The following is a 16,315-nucleotide window of genomic DNA, read 5'->3' on the forward strand; positions in this document are numbered from 1 at the left end:
TTGCATCCGCCCTCGCCCTTCCGGGGCGGGGCCGGAAACGGCCGCCCTCCAGGCGCGGCACTTCCTGCTTCCGAGCGCCGCGTCCCCGCCATGCCGGTAAGTGCGGGGAGGGGGCCGCGGGTGCTCCCACCCCCGGCGGGCTGGGGCTGGGGCTGGGGCTCGGGCTCGGGCTCTCCTGCCGCCGCCGCCACACCCGGCTTCTGCCTCTCTCCGCAGGCCTACCACTCCACGCTGATGGACCCGGACACCAAGCTGGTGGGCAACATGGCCCTGCTGCCCATCCGCAGCCAGTTCAAGGGACCGGCGCCCCGGGAAAGTAGGTGTCGGGCCTGCTCGGGTTGGCAGCGCAGGCTTTCGGGGAGCAGCCGGGCTTGCGCCCCCCAAGAGGCGGCTAGAAGCCGGCCGTCCTCTCCCCCCGGTGCTGCTGGACCCTCGCTGCGCTGCGGCGGGGTCGGCGGCGGCCCCTTGCTTTCTCTCGCTCTGCGTCGGTTTAAGGCGAGCCTCTTGTGGGAGGTGGGGCTGGCTGAGGGCTCTGGAAAAGCTCGGCGGCCTGGGGAACCGCCGCCGGGCAAAGCCTTTCCAGGCTGGTTGCGACCCAGGAGAGATCACGGAGACTTGCGTCATTTATGGGTGCTGCGCTTGGTAGCCTCCTTCAAGGCGCCTCGTAAGCCAGCAAGAAACCTCATCGATGCCAGGAGCTGCCGAGGGAGCAGACCGCTGCTTTGCAAACTGAGATGAGCTTTGAATGCCTGGGTTTGGCGCACGCTGTGTGCGGACAACAGGAGCAGAACTGTGCCGATGACCCCCCTACACGTGAACGTGGGCCAGTGTGTTGGTGGTGATCCAGTCTGTCCTTTTCCAACCAGCGAGCTAGCTCATCTGACTTCTCTTTTTAGCTCCCGTTCACGTCTAGCTGTCAGCTCGAGCGTTGTCTCCCCGTACCGTCCCCTTGCTTTAACTCTTCTGCAAACCCCCCCTCCCCCCCGCAGTCGTGGGTTGTTCCTTTCCCCGTGAATGGCTGCTTCCTTTCCCTCTGTCTTTGTTCAGGCCCACTTCTTGCCTCTAGGAATTACAGGTCAAAATCTGGCTGCAGCCTGGCTTCTGTCAGGCTGTCTGTGTGTCTGGTGATGGCAGGGCTCTGCTGCTGTAACTAGATCTGTGTGGGCAGATCCATGTGAAATCCCGTCTGTGTTAACGGGTCTGGATAGGCACACGGTTCTGCCTCCACAGATCAGTTGGTGGATTGGGGCCTTCCAGCTCCCTGGGACAGGGGCCACAACTGCGTATTTTTTATACCATGAGTAGCATCAGGGCGTGAGGGGGAGAATGTCGCTTGCTTATTCCAGTGGGGTCTAGGGATCAGCTGAGATGAGCCCCATTTTTGCCAGGCGGTGCTTAAATGCAGAATTCACAGTCCCAGGGAGCTTGCAGTAGATGTAGACGGCAAGGAACAAGGTGTGCTGCACAGGCAGCATGAATAATGTGGTAGAAACAAACTTTGTGGTCGCCCTGACTGAGTGGGGCCTCTCGGTCTAGATTAATAGTGAACGCAGTGACTTCCTCATCTGTCTTTTAAATGCTCAAACCATTTTGGTTTGTCTTCTCTCTTCATGCCTTCAAAGACCCAAAGCTTACGGTCTCCAAGGAGATCCAGCTCTCGGTTCTCTAATTGCTTTGCTTTTTAAAATGTATTTTAAGCTTCTCATTCATTTCAAGCTAGGTTTGCTGTGTCGTGCAGGAGGACAAGTTTTGCTGTGGCCTCTCGGGTGTGGTTTTCACTAGGTAGCTGATGAGTGGCATGTGTCGTGTTAGAGAAATGCATCTTAGATTAAGAGGGTGAAAAATTAGCATAGTCTTCAGCTAAAAAAGCAGCAACGCTGAAGAGTGCCTCTGCTGCTCTGTACAGTGAGAAATGGGGGAGGCAGGCCCTGTAGTTGTAACTTCCTTCAAAGTAGAACTGAGAACCCGGAAGTGGTGGTGTCTAGATAAAATTGTTCAAAAACCACAGGGAAGGCTTTATTTAGTGCTTGTTTTAATGCTGTTTCATTATCTTGTGTCTCTGTTTTCCACAACTGCTCCACAGCATTATACCATTTCAATGCTGAAAGGGACCAACCTCTAGATCTAGGTGGTTTGTGTCAACTGGTGAAACCCAAAGCCTGCTGGATCTAATGTTATGAGCTTGCTTGTTATCTCTCTCTCTCTCTCTTTTTTTTTTTTTTAAATGAGGAAGGTGAAGGATTATGTTTCTCCTGATTAATTTTAAATTAGTCTTTTTCTTCCCCTCCTCCCTTAGACCTGATCTCAGAGGGCATTATAATGATAGCTATAACCAACATCCTCTTGTAATGATAGTAGACTTGTTGTTATTTCTCACTAACGACTGAAAGACCCATTGGGAATTACCGAGCAATCACGGCAAAAATGGACAAAACAAAGCTGCTTGCTTTACTTGGGCAAGTACAAAGCTTGAACTCATTGCTGTTCAAGTGGTGAGTGGCTGTAGCCTGTGCTCCTTCGTGCAAATAAAGGCACGTTAGTCATATGGGGCATGACCACAGCACTACCGCTGCTATCAAATCTTTGCTGAGAACTGGGATAAGTTATCTGTAGCATCATATTTCGTAAGGATTTTATTTTTCTACAGACTAGTGAAAAGAAACAGTGGAATTTTTACTGTGCATCTCGGCCAGTCCTGTACACCTGCATCTTGGTTAACTTTCCCTCTCTTTCTTGTTAGCAAAGGACACAGATATTATTGATGAAGCAATCTACTACTTCAAAGCAAATGTCTTCTTCAAAAATTATGAAATTAAGGTAAGAAATGTACCTTTAAGGTATTGTGCACATTTGTGGAGGCTGGGACTTGACTTAAACATAGAACTGTTTCACTGCAGCACTTGTGACCCCCTTGAGAGTTTATATCTTTTTGTGTATGGTAAAAATGCAAAGAAACAATTGTTTTCCTTTCTAAAAGAAGTTGGGTGAGGAAACTCCTCAGGAGTGCTGTCAGTGCATCTCTGTGAGAGACTAGGGACTGAGCATGTTAGTCTTGCTCCTGGCAACTGTAAAGTCCTCCCCTGGTCTAATGGTGGCTTGTGCCTGCTTTTTATTTTGCAGAATGAGGCCGACAGAACCTTGATCTACATAACTCTCTACATTTCCGAGTGCTTGAAAAAGCTGCAGAAGGTAAGATCCCAGAGCTAAGCTGGAGGAGGGCAATAAAATAAATGACAACAAAAACGTGCCTGATCTGCTGGTTGCCCTAAAGCAGCTGGAAAACTTGCATAAGCAGAAATGCTGCTGGCTAGCAGTTAGTGCCTGGACACCAAATGTTCACCACCCTTCTCGGCTATGGGTTAGTTAGGATTATCTTCTCTATAAAAATGGTAATTGGCTGGGCAAAGCCTTAATGAATGGTAGGAGCTGTGGGGACCAAGTGCTGTGCTCCCCACCCCATCCTGCAGGTGTGGTAATTCTTGAATCTTTAGTATTCTGACATAGGCCGTGTGTCTGCAGGAGGGCCTGCCCGCACTGCGCTGCGCTGCTTTAAGGGGGGAAATGCTCATAGCTTCCTCTTCATTTTAAATCCCTTCCCTGTTGGGCCAAAAGGCAGCGTGAAGTTCTGATGCGATCATCAGTTCTGGTCTCATCAACTCTTCTGACTTCCTTTCTTCAGCTGCTCCTCCCCCTCCCCCCCAACCCATCTGTCCAGAATAACCCTGTTAGTCATCAGTTTCTACCATGGTTTTCTCTGCCTGTTCCTCACCCACATCAAGCCTGAAAGTATTGGGCTCCTCTTCAAGACTCACTGGGGATATTCTACTCTTGCTTTCTTCTGCATGCTGCACTTAGCCTTTGGATATGTCTGTACACACCACAAAGTAAGCCAGAGAGGCTACACATTGGTGTTCGGGCAAGTTACTAGATTTTATGGCTTGTCAAGGCAGTAAAACTTCTGTGGTACAGACTAGCTCAATATACATAAACCATTACAAGCCCTTCGTGTATACGTAGTTATAAACATGCCTTAGAATGTTTCTGCTGGTATTATCTGGATAAAGGAATAAGCTATACTGGTATAAGGCTCCTTTTATATCAGTATAACAGTTCACACTGGGGGTTATACTGGTGCATCTATTAGAAAGTACTTTGTACTACTAACCAAGAAGGGTTTATATCGGTACAGTCTATACGTGCAGCTGGCTTCAGGCCCGACTGCCAGAGCCCCTGGTAGTTCAGAAAACCTTTTGTTTTGTAGTAAGTGCACAGGGCCCCCAAACTGTGTAAAGAAACTTCTCATTTAATCAGGGACAAATACATAAGACACCTTCAGTATTTTCTCCCACGGGTAGTCCCGTATCAATATCCTAGTTAAGCTACATACTTTATATCTAAAGTGGTACAGCTTCTCTCGGTATGTTTGAACTGGTCTCTTTCCTGGCTTTTCCAGTGTAATTCCAAAGGCCAAGGAGAAAAGGAAATGTACACGCTGGGAATCACTAACTTCCCGATACCTGGGGAGCCTGGCTTTCCACTCAATGCCATCTATGCCAAACCTTCCAACAAGCAAGAGGACGGTAAGAACAAAAGCAGCCTTGTCACTTAACTTCAGGCTACAGCATGGATCCAACAGCCTGCTTTATTTCTGTGGCTGTCAAACTGCCTTGTGAATCAGTGGTCCTGCTTTCTCTGTGTACCTGGAGTCTGACTGAGTTTGGGACAGAGTTACTATGCTGTATCCCTGCTAATCCTGTCAAGTGAGCAGCTCTGCTCCAATCCCACAACACGGGAAACTAAACTGTGGTAATTTACCCTGCTGTGCTCAGGACTAAGCAACCCTGGCTCAGCAAGTGTTGAAAACAGAAGGTGATGCTAGGGGTGCAGACATTGCTAATCCACTCTTTAGCCAGCACATCAGATGGCTTTGCTGTTGGCTGCCAGAACTATTCTTAGACAGTATCTAACACTGCACACTCCAATCTGTATTGGTCCATGCTCTCTTCCAGAGGTGATGAGGGCCTACTTACAGCAGCTGAGACAAGAAACTGGACTTAGGCTTTGTGAAAAGGTGTTTGATCCCCAAAGTGACAAACCTAGCAAGGTAAGATGCTGTTCTCACAAACTGGTCAATACATTTTCTTTTTTTTAATCCCAGTTTTTTGGCCTCCATTTTTTTTCCTGATTAGTGGACACTTGGGGAATGTCAGCTTCAGGGGAAAAGAAAATAATTCTGGATTTGCTCCCTAAGGCATGTGTTTGGAGAACGGAAGTCAGAGGCAGCAGGGAGATGGATAGGAGGGTAGCGCCCTGTGATTTAGATGAGTCTGTAAGTGAGATGGTAGCAAAAGCCAGGCTAGGCTGCACAGGCAGAAGCATCCTGTCCAAGAACACAGAGGCAACAGTCTGTTTGTTGGTCAGTCCTGCAAAGTGCTAGGTCCCAGCTGGTCACACTCAACTGCATAGAAGAGAACGCGTCTGGCACTGAGGGTACTTGGCCTCTTCCATAGTGAGCGATGCAGTTCTTCCTGTGTGGGGAAAAGCACTTTGCTAACGGATGTATCGGTTAACGCAGGGATGGGCCATACGGTGGATCTGGCCAGTAGATTTCCCAGTGTTGCTGGGGCCGGTTTCCATGGAGATCTTGGGAGCGGCAGGGCTGTGCCAGTGTGGGGCCAGGGTTTCCATGCAGACGGCCCAAGCAGTGCTGGCAGAGAGCTGCTCCAGGGCTGGGGGTGGGATTTTGCAGTGGTGACAGCGTGGTCCAAACTGGGGCAGAGCCATGATTCACTACCTGCATGCCCCGCTCTGACAGTGGGGGCTGGAGCCAAGGCATCGCCACAAGCTCCTGGCCCTGGAACAGCTCCCTGCCCAGCCACTGCCCTGCCAGTGTTGCTTGGCGGTCTCCATGGAAACCCTGGACCCACTGCTTCTGGGGTCTCCATGGAAACTGGCTGCAGTGAGGCAGTCAGAGGCTGCTGGGAAAAGGGAGTCCACCATGGGTCTGAATGGGCCAGACTTCGCTCATCCCTGAGTTAACTCCTTCCTTTCATTTCTGCCTGCCTTGGTGTGTCGTTTCTGAGAAGAGGTTACAGCCTAGGGTAGATGCATTTTGCATATTTGCTCAGATGCTTAGGCCAGTTTTGAACAGTAACTTCAATATTATTGAGCTAGTTATGTTTCAGAATGAGTGTTGACTGCCTGATGTCTAGAGTCTGGTCCAGAGACTTGTGCATCAAAGGCAAGGAGTCATGTTTTTAAAGCAACTGGTATGGGGCTTTCTTAAATGGCCACTTCTGGGAAAGAAATAACTGAAAAGATTTCAGAGTTTTAAAGACCACGTCCACCCCCCCCAAATACTGCTTAGCTTCCAGATCTAGACTGGAACTGCATGCAGTACACTTTGAGGTGTGTATGTCTCTCCTTTTTTTCCAAATAAGCAAGATACTTGGAAGCTAACATTGAAACAACCACCTTAAAGAGTATTTTAATGCAAGTGTCCCAGTGTTACAATCTGAATTATCCTGTATTGCCTGCCTTGAGTGCCTAAAACTCGTTAAAGCCACTGTTGAAAACTGGATCCCTGGTCTGTGCAGAGTTGGGTTTTTACATAGTGGGTGTCAGGCAGAACACACAAGTCCTGCTTTGTTTACGTAGACTGCTTACTTGGAAACTCCTCTGGTATATCATCTCACTGTGGATTTCTCTCTTAGTGGTGGATCTGCTTTGTGAAGAGACAGTTCATGAATAAGAGCCTGTCAGGTCCAGGACAGTAAAGAAGCAAAGAGGAGTGGCAACAAGGTTAAGCAGTCTACAGCAAGGTGTAAAAAATATTTTGCTTTTGCTTCATACATGTTTTGTACCAAGGAAGAATAAGTGCTTATGAGGGAAAGCTGTCAGTCAATGCGGGGAGGTGGAGCAAAAGGACCCTTGAATCCTGTAAGTGAACAATATTAAGCTGGTGCTTAATAAACAATTTCTAACATGCTGTTTCAGATCAATGCTGCTTTTATTATCAGTTGCCTCATATATAATGTGTCTTACATGTGTCCTGCAGTTACTCTGCTGGCTAGAGTCATTGCCACTTAGGCTGTATTGTAAAGCATGGTGAATTTTACTCCTTTTTCTAATAAACTTAGCTTATTTCACATGATACCTGTTTTATCTCTTATGAACGTGGATAGCTATACAAAAATGAAAGCTTGATTTGTTATGTTTGTGCCAGCAAGCCTCAAGTAAATTTGAGGGTTTGTTTTATAGGAGCTGTAGAAACCTGTGGTAAGAAATGTTTCTTGCCCTGACAAGGTTACTGTCTAAATAACACAGATGGGAAAGGAAGGAGATGCAAGGGTAAATGGCTACCCAGGGTTACACAGGCACAGAGAGTAGAATCCTGGGATAAATTCTCGACGCCACTGAATGCGGCCAGGACTTCCCCCTGAGATCCAGGCCCCTACTTCAGTCGCTGGTCCGTCCTACTTTGGGACTCCAGAGTGCCACCCTTGCACTGGGAAGTCTCTCTCTCTCTCTGTCTCTGCTGGATTAAACACAAGGGATCCTGACCCTGAAGACTTTATTCAGGCCACTTTCTCTTCTGTGAGATGTTTTTCAATAAAGATCATATTGCAGTGAGCACTGTGATGATGCCACCTGCGTGAAGACCGGCGTCATTCTGGGCTGTAAGCTGCCATTGGCTATATAGTTGCATTAGGGCAACCGCTGACATATAGATGTAACTTGTTGTTCTAATTAAGGGAGATTTGCAGAAGACATCGAGTGTTGATCACCTCATAGCATTCTTCTTCTCAGGCAAGTGTTGCGCACTAAACAGGGGTGGAGCAGAAAGGGGAGTGGATGGCTTAGAGCTGGAACACTCAGAAAATAGCGAACAATACTTTGGACTGATAAGCTATTAAAGAAGAACACTTGGATGGGATGTCTACAGCTGGAATATGAAACCATCAGCAGTAAACTGAGTTGCTCAAATTTTGGATTTAAACAAAATCTGAGGTGTCAGGCTTAGCTTCACCTCTTACACTTTCTATCTATTTGAAATATACTGCCTGCTTACATATCAGATTAAAAGCCTGAAGAATTAATTTTGAAAAGTCAAGATTTTTACACTCATGCACTAAAAGCATTCATTCAGTTCTACTGTTGGCAGGAGTCCAATGGCTGCCTCTTGCAATGGGCACTCTTCTGTAGAGCACCCAGTGTGGAAGAAGGATGTTTTAGGAGGATGAAAGATTAAGCAGCTACTGGCGGAGAAGGCTGGTAGAAAGGCTGGAACGGGAAGGGTGGCTGAGGGTATTCTGCACCTCTAAAAAATCAGATCCTGGGTGATTGAAGTCTCAATGCACCCAGTAGTATAGTGCTGCCAGAGGCTCTGTCTTATGCTTAAGTAACCAGTGCTTGGTGCTGTGGCTTTCATACTAAGCCCTTGCAAAATGAAAAGGGAAGTGCTCCTGTAGAAAGCCGAGTAGAACTAATAGTAGGGCTGCAGTTTACAAACCTGTACTCGTTTATCCCAGCTCTTTGTAGCAGGGCCGTGCTCCTCTGCACCAATGCTCGTTCAGCAGTTACCGGCGCCACGCTCCACCCAGCTGCCCCTGCGGTCTCGCCAGCCACAACCCAACGCAGCAGCGCTGATCCTGAACCTCTTCGTTCGGACGGAGGAGACTGAGGATCGGCCCACCCTGGGCGAAGGAAAGAAAGACAAGATCCCCTCTGCGGCACCGGCCACATCTAACTGTCTTGCTGGGTTAAAAGCAGAGATCTACAGCAGTGTTTCCCACCCTTTTCCAGCCCCAGGCTCACTTGCATTAATAACAACTGCCCTGGCACACTTGTTAAGGCATTCCCCTTCCTCATACCTGTTGTAGCTCATTGCCATGACAAAACTCTGCATCTGTTCAGTGCTGATGGCACACTGGTTGGGAAACACCCCTCTGAGTCCTGTTCCACTTCCCCCCAGCCACAGCCGTTGCTCGTTCCTGTCCTCTGTTACTGACTGAGCAGCCGGCCTGAATTCACAAGGGCAGTGCGAGCACAGCTGCCAAAACTGCTGGCGAGCGCCGCACACGCGAGCGAGTCCCACTGCGCACGCGCACGCCGGCCACCAGCTGGCGTCTGCGCACTCCCCCTCCCTCGGCGCATGCGCGATCGGCATTACCCCTGAGGCGTCCTCCTTAGTGCCTGCTTGCAAAACTCCCCATTTGTGCCCGGCCGCGCGGCAAAGGGGGTGGGAGGGAGGTCTCAGTGGCAGGCATCAGCAGGGCGTGAATCCGAGGCGCGGGCACAGGCGCCATCCCCGGACTCCTATATCCTCCTGAGGGCGAGGCCCCCTCGGCGGCGCCATTTTGGAGGCTCGCGACGCCTCAGCCGCCCGGAGCCGCCTCAGCGCCGACATGAGCGTGGTGGAGCACGTGCGGGAGATGGCGGCTGCCGGGCTGCACTCCAACGTGCGCATCCTCAGCGGGCTGCTGCTCACCATGAGCGGCAACAACCCGTGAGTCGCGGGGCGGGGCGGGGCGGGGCGCCCGTTGGCGGTTGACGGTTGGCCGTTGGCGGTTGACAGTTGGCCGCGCCCACCTGTCCGTGCTCCTCCCCCGGGGCTGGATCGTCCCGTGCGCTGTGGGGGTTGCACTCGGAGCGAGGGTCTGGCAGGGAGCCCCCAAAATGATTGAAGGGCTGGGGGAAACCGCTCATCCTGAGAGACTTCTGTTGCCCTTCTCAAAACAGAGGTTGAGCGCGGCCTGGGCTAGTAAGCGAAGCCCTTCAGTGGTAGAAAATCTTGGGTCCAAAAAAACTCCCTTTAACCTAACAGAGAACGGCGTAACAAGAAGCGAGTTGAAGCCGGGCGATTCGAGGTGGGAAGGAGGGACCGATTTTGAACGGGCATGACTAACCTGGCAAAGGAAATCACGCATTTTATCTCTTGATGTCTTCGGATCAAGAACAGAGTTTTTTGAAGATGTTTTAACCGAGATAGTGACGGGTTCAGTACCGCGTGACTGGATAGCAGCGGCAGCGTTGTCTCTAGAGGAGCGGTTTGCGCGCCGTCAGTTTAAAACGATACAAACTTCAGTGCCACCAAAAAAGTTTCAGTTCAGAGTTACGTGGCACCAGCACGTTTTTGTCGTAAAGTCATTATAATAAATCTGTGAACGCGTACCGCTGGTGGTACGTGTACCGCGGTTTGGGAACTGGTGCTGTAGAGGCACAAGTTTGAGCATCGCTCCGGATTTGTACTGATTCTAAAATCCAAGTCCGCTTGCTCTTCAAGAGGATGATTCACAGAGGGTGCGTCTACATGAGATGTTTAACGCGCATTAGACTAATTCTACTGCGCATTAGGGCGGCTGGCAAAAACCATGCTAATGTACAGTAGACATAGTCTAATGTACATTAACGTCACAAAAAAATGTTCATCTGCGCTAATGTGCACTGGCACCGATTACAATGCATTAATACCTATTATTTTATTGCAGGTACTAAATTTAATGCGCCGTAACGACATGCATTAAAGAACATGTAAACGCACCCAGTATTCACCGCTCGGGAGTCATTAAAGACATGCTTAGGGTTGCTAAGGCTGTTCTCGCCTTGGGTTAAAGCACTTGTGAATGAAAGGTGCAAATGTTGCACTCATACGTCTTCCACTTCTGGGTCATAGCTAAGGGCCTCCTTCCTAACACTGAGAACTTAGGTTCTAGCAAATTTGTCCGTATCCTGTCATCAGACAGTTCAGTTAAGCATCACTTTTTTTTTTTCTTCCAGAGAGTTATTCTCCCCTTCTCAAAAGTACCAGCTGCTTGTGTATCATGCAGACTCCCTCTTTCATGACAAGGAGTATAGGAATGCTGTAAGTAAGTATACAATGGCCTTGCAGCAGAAGAAGGCATTAAGTAAAACTTCAAAAGTTAGACCCTCTACTGGGAATGCTGCATCAACTCCACAAAGTCAGGTACTTAGGCTGTTGGTGTGTTCATGTTGTGACATGGGCTGTTGGTGTGTTCATGTTGTGACTTTAGATTATAACATTGCTATACTAAAGTAGCCTGAATTTTTAGACTGTTTAACTACTAATGGCGCTGAACTCATGGAAAAAACATAAGATGGTTACCTGGGGCCAAAATTTTGCTTCTTAAATTTACAGTTTTCATTTAGAAGCTACAAAATAGCCTGAGTTATGCAAGTACAGCTTACCATCTTCCTTGCACTTTATTTATCTTTAATGAAAAATCTGATAGAAAACTTATGATTCAGCCATTTCTTTTCATGTAGTTAAAACAGCATTTGAGAGGTTATATTTTAGCAATCTGTTTTATTTTAGTGTCTGCCATCTGAAATTGAAGTGAAATATAAAATGGCTGAGTGTTACACAATGTTGAAGCAAGATAAAGATGCCATTGCTATCCTGGATGGAATTCCTTCAAGACAAAGAACCCCAAAGGTAAATCCCTGGATGTGTTTCTGGTCTGAGAAGACAGAGGGCAGGGCAGGGTGGCACCTTAAAGAGGGCACGGATACCAGAAAGGCATGATCTTTTGTAAACTACAGCCTACTTCCTCACATGCATCTAACATAGTAGATGTGGGCCGTAGCCAACAAAAGCTTATGCCCATGAACGAGTTATGCTGTAAGTGCCGCCCTGTCATGGTTTCTGTGTACCATCAGACTAAGGCAGCTAACTACCTCTCTCTGCTGAGAGGGTAGTTTGGGTATATTTGGAGCTTAATATTAATTTGGCCAGAATTGCAAATCTAGCTTTGTATATATAAAGACATCAACCCTTGGCACTTGTGGTTGCAACGTCCACATGAGAGATTTGGAAATGCTCCTTCAGTAGTTTATACTAGCTAAGTTCATTTAGCTCATTTCTTTAAAGCAGGAGATCGCAATATGGATTTTATTTGAAAAAAAATCACCTAACTAAAAGGAACTAAACGCTTGTGTGTCTTCCCCAGTTAATTCCTGTGAAAATTAGTGAGTAACTTACTAGTGGGAATTACAAAATCTCTCCTGTGTGAGGAAGAATAGACCCTTTAACTTCTAGTGGTATGTGTCTAACTCATTTAGGACTGAGGATTCTACCAGACTTACAAACATTCTGCTTTTGCCTGGTAGTCTGTTAACAATCCAAAACCTTTCATACCTGGTTTTTACTTTCCTCCAGACAAAGACTAATTGCTGTGCTGGTAAATACCCTAGCTCTGAGTATGGTGATCCTCCCACCAGATTCCTGAATGCTGCTAGGAGGACAGCTTGTGTAGGAAACGAAGTGCTGCTGTCTGTTGTGACCTCAGCAGCGTGTGCTTCTTGAGGCTGAAGAAAATTCCTGGCCTGATGAATAGAAGGGAAAAACCCAGCAACTATGTTCCCTCAAGATTCTTCTCCCCTGGTTTAATGGTAGTTTATGTAGTGCTAAATATTTAGATCACAGCAGCATGCAGAGCCAAAAATGTTGAGTCTTTTGCTTGCTGGCTCTGTCATCTAGTTAATCTCTTGAACCATTAACACCTTGTGCACTTTAACTGAGGTTTGACTGTTAGCATTACATTTTGGCCAGTGTAACTAACTACAAGGTGTCTTGCCATAAGCCAGACTTACTGCACAAAAATGAAAACATTGAGAGGCCAAGCAGTTTCTTCCCCTTGTATGTCAGCAAACCAAAATAACTGTGCCACAAAAGCTAGCTGCAGTGACCTGAATTTAAGCTATTTCCTGAGCAGTTAAGTTATTCAGAACCTAAATAAAAAACCTCCACCTCCCAAAGGTTACAGTTCTGGCAGCCTTTCCTCACTATGTAGAGAAAGCTGGTGAAAGGAAACCAACGTAAGATGCAGCTGTTTGTCAGGTATCACTTCCACATATGTAGATAGTTGCTTATATCAGGATTTAATATATGCAAAACTGAGGTTTTCAGAGGCCTTATGCAACTATAAAAGAATTACCTCAGTTTTTGCCTTCTGAATCAGAAGAAACACTTATTTTACAGGATACAAGGAATTGTAAAGCTGGGTTCATAACTTCTGTATTCTACTTAGAGCTGGAAAGATGGGGCTGTAATGAATCTAGGGCCTTCTCTCAGTGATGAACCTCTGCCCTACATAATTGTAGACTGGATTATCACAGCCAATACTTTTTTTTTTCTTTTTTTTCCCTCTCTCTCTACAGATTAACATGATGTTGGCAAATTTGTACAAGAAGGCAGGTCAGGAACGGTCGTCTGTTACAAGCTATAAAGAAGTGCTGAGGCAGTGTCCTCTAGCGCTTGATGCTATACTAGGTAGAGTTCTTTTTTTCTACCAAATACTTAAATATTTAATCTTAAACAATGTTATTACCGACATGCAGTGCTTGAGACTTAGTAAATGAGCAAATACAATCTAGGAATTATACAGGCAGTTATTTATAATAATCCGTATAAGTTTACAAAGCAATTAAATTGTCATTCTTTAAAACAGTTAGCTAACTTGTATTACCAACTGCATTGGTTACTTGAAACTTGACTGGTGTGTTTTTCTGAATAGGTTTGCTCTCCCTCTCAGTAAAAGGTGCAGAAGTGGCCTCTATGACAATGAATGTAATTCAGAGTATCCCCAACTTGGACTGGCTTTCAGTGTGGATCAAAGCATATGCTTTTGTGCACACTGGAGATAACACCAGAGCAATCAACACCATCTGGTAAGAATCAAGGTGAATTAAAGTGTTCTTGAATCGTTACTCTGCATAGGATGTTAATAGATTTAAACACATTGTTTGACATGGTATGGTGTGAATTTTGTGCTGTGTAGGGCTATACAGTCCCAATCTCTAAACATTCGTTGGATTTTGGCAGATGCCAAACGAAACATCTCAGGTCGGGGAGGGAGGAGGAGAGTGTCCCCCATATTGCAAGAATCTTGATTTGGAAGTCTGTGTAGCAGAAAAGTAATGATATTCTAGACTTACTGCCCAAGTTTGTGGCAAACCTTTTTAAAAGCGAGTTACTGTGAGCCCACCTCCCTAGTGTTTCATGTTACGAACTGTTTAACTTCTTGAACTACATCCAGAAGCAAGTTACTAGTGATGATCTGTAAAGCTTTTAGTGGGTCTAAGATTTGCTTTGATGACACACTGAGGTTTAACATGGCAGCACACACCATCTTAGCAAATGCTGCTTGCTTCTGGCAGCAGGATATTTTGGTAGAGGTCTGCTACCTAAAAAACTTTCTCACTATTCCATTTTGGCAGCCTTCAGCAAGCAGGGTAAGGCGTATGTGTGTTCAAGAAAATCTTGAATGCATTTTTACACAGTGTGCGGGCAGTATTCAATCAGCAAAGGCAGATAGTAGGGCTGTAGTTAAGTGGTACTGTTTTTTTGGTAATCATAGGTCTTTTACTGACTGTCACATCTGTGCTTGTAAAAAACAAAACAAAACATGGTTACTTATTAGAAACAAACTGTAGGCTCCAGGAAGTGCATAGCAGTGAATGGTAAATAACAAGGTACAATGTTAAATGGCCATTTATTTTCTGTTAGCTCATTAGAGAAAAAGTCTTTGCTGAGGGATAACGTGGATCTGTTGGGGAGCTTGGCAGACCTGTACTTCAGAGCTGGAGACAATAAAAATTCAATTCTAAAATTTGAACAGGCACAAATGCTGGACCCTTATCTGATAAAAGGTGAGTAGCTGTAAATCTTTAAGGAATGTTATACTAATGTGTTAACCTTGTAAATATTAGCACAGATGAGAATGCTTATGTACCTGTTCATCTGTATGAAATGTGTATAGTTTCTGAAGAGCTAATAAAAGATACCACCTCTACAACAAGAGTTTTGTCTGCTTATAGTTTCTGAATGTACCTCAAGTAGTTGATGGCAGTCACTTAATGTAAAATAGGAGTTTTGCCTTGTCCATCATTATCCATCATCAGATGGTAGTACCCAAGAAGGTAGAATTGCTATCTACAAAGAAACAAAGTAAGAATTAGTTACTTTAAGAAGCTTGTGGGTTTTCTGCCTTCTGTATAAGCCAGGGATTCCCAGTGTGTAGCCTGTGGGCCATGTTGAGCCTGTGATGTGGCCCACCATGGACTGCCCCTTGGAAATGGTCCTTGGGGGCAGAAACCTTGTAGAAACCTTCATGCTTTAACTTTCTACCAGTTTTTGTTTCCTCCTTTCCCATTAGTTGTATATGAGCATCTATCCCTTTGTCACTTAGTCCCAAAACATGTATGATCAAGGAAGAGTTGAGATGCAGTAGTATGAAATTGCTGGTACCTTTTGGTGAACTCCATTGGATCCTTAAATCTTCATAAAATGTAAATTTGAAATGTCATGACTGGCAGCTCAAACAGTACAACTGCTCCTAAAGCCTTTCCTTTTAGGGATGGACGTCTATGGCTATTTATTGGCACGTGAAGGTCGCCTGGAAGATGTGGAGAACTTGGGCTGCCGACTCTTCAATATATCTGACCAGCACGCAGAGCCATGGGTTGTGTCTGGGTAACTGTCTTCTGCTTTTTTTTTTTCTCTGCTTCCCCAGTGATTTAGTGAGCCTCTCTTAAGAGCATCAACATGTTTGGGGAAGGGAGATACGGTGTCATTAGTGTGAGAGTCTGCTTTGCCAGTTACAGACATTCTGGGCCAAATGTAGCTCCACAATTTTGTATTTTGATCCATTTAATGCAGATTTTAGATCCCCTCTAACTCTTGTCCTTCTGATCATGCTCAGAAGAGCTCTTCTCTGGCCACTTAAGCTCTGTAGTAGTCCTACTTTCCTAATAGTGTTCCTGTGTTTTTTGTGTTTTATAGCTATTGGGTAATAAGACAGACAGCAGTGGAATAGTTTCTCCTTTGTTTATCAGGAACAGGGGCCAAAACCCAGGCCCTTTCCCTTCTAGGGAAGTGCACTTCTCTGAGCCATACTCCTACTGGGTTGCTCTCCCTCTAGCTATACATATCTTCCTTGGTCAGCTACTCAGTTTCCATAAGAGGGAGGCGAATGCCTTGGCAAGTTCAGGCTGTGACCTGGTGGTTTGAGTATTTTCCAAGGAAATGTGAAGTGCAAATTTCCTCCGGGTAAAGGGAGCCTAAATCTGGCTCTTCCACCCCCCCAGGCAAGCGCTGAATCCAATGGGCTGTAGAGCTAAAAAGTGAGAGGGCCCTCTTGCTCCTGCTTCTCCTCCAGTAACAAGCAGTCAATAGCTGTGTCTTTTTCAGTAACTAATGTTCAGGGATTTACCCAGAATTTATGCACATTTTTGGAGGAATAGGACTGCTACAGGGTATAAGTGGCCAGAGTAGATCCTTCTGAGCATTCTTAGG

General features: G+C 46.3%; 2 protein-coding genes and 1 long non-coding RNA gene across 7 annotated transcripts in view; 2 read left to right on the forward strand and 1 right to left on the reverse strand.

Moving 5' to 3' along the window:
- On the forward strand, positions 1–6,990 carry ARPC3 (actin related protein 2/3 complex subunit 3). The gene is made up of 7 exons (XM_006272820.4): positions 1–96; positions 217–316; positions 2,741–2,817; positions 3,121–3,189; positions 4,454–4,580; positions 5,010–5,104; positions 6,714–6,990. The coding sequence occupies exons 1-7, from the start codon at positions 91–93 to the stop codon at positions 6,774–6,776; spliced, it is 537 nt and encodes a 178-aa protein (XP_006272882.1). The 5' UTR covers positions 1–90; the 3' UTR covers positions 6,777–6,990.
- Positions 6,991–7,556: 566 nt separating this feature from the next.
- Positions 7,557–9,254, reverse strand: LOC109282997 (uncharacterized). Its single transcript, XR_002090039.2, has 3 exons — positions 8,874–9,254; positions 8,513–8,696; positions 7,557–7,823 (listed from the first exon to the last, which is right to left on the reverse strand). It is a non-coding gene; the product is annotated as an uncharacterized LOC109282997 (long non-coding RNA).
- An 82-nt stretch (positions 9,255–9,336) lies between these two features.
- The window catches only part of ANAPC7 (anaphase promoting complex subunit 7), a 42,201-nt gene continuing 35,222 nt past the window's right edge, over positions 9,337–16,315 (forward strand). For 3 of the 5 annotated variants that reach the window (XR_363477.4, XR_002090038.2, XM_006272822.4), the window contains exons 1-7: positions 9,337–9,508; positions 10,780–10,966; positions 11,336–11,455; positions 13,180–13,291; positions 13,536–13,689; positions 14,528–14,670; positions 15,376–15,493. Coding sequence is in view for 3 of the 5 variants with exons in the window: in XM_006272822.4 (XP_006272884.1) it covers positions 9,408–9,508; positions 10,780–10,966; positions 11,336–11,455; positions 13,180–13,291; positions 13,536–13,689; positions 14,528–14,670; positions 15,376–15,493 (935 nt within the window). In the remaining 2 variants the exon portion in view is untranslated. Of the gene's footprint in view, positions 9,509–9,918; positions 10,303–10,779; positions 10,967–11,335; positions 11,456–13,179; positions 13,292–13,535; positions 13,690–14,527; positions 14,671–15,375; positions 15,494–16,315 lie in introns of those variants that run through there. The other 2 variants (XM_019486880.2, XM_019486881.1) reach the window with 2 other exon arrangements.

This window comes from Alligator mississippiensis, chromosome 10, assembly GCF_030867095.1.
Source record: "Alligator mississippiensis isolate rAllMis1 chromosome 10, rAllMis1, whole genome shotgun sequence".
Taxonomy (NCBI): domain Eukaryota; kingdom Metazoa; phylum Chordata; order Crocodylia; family Alligatoridae; genus Alligator; species Alligator mississippiensis.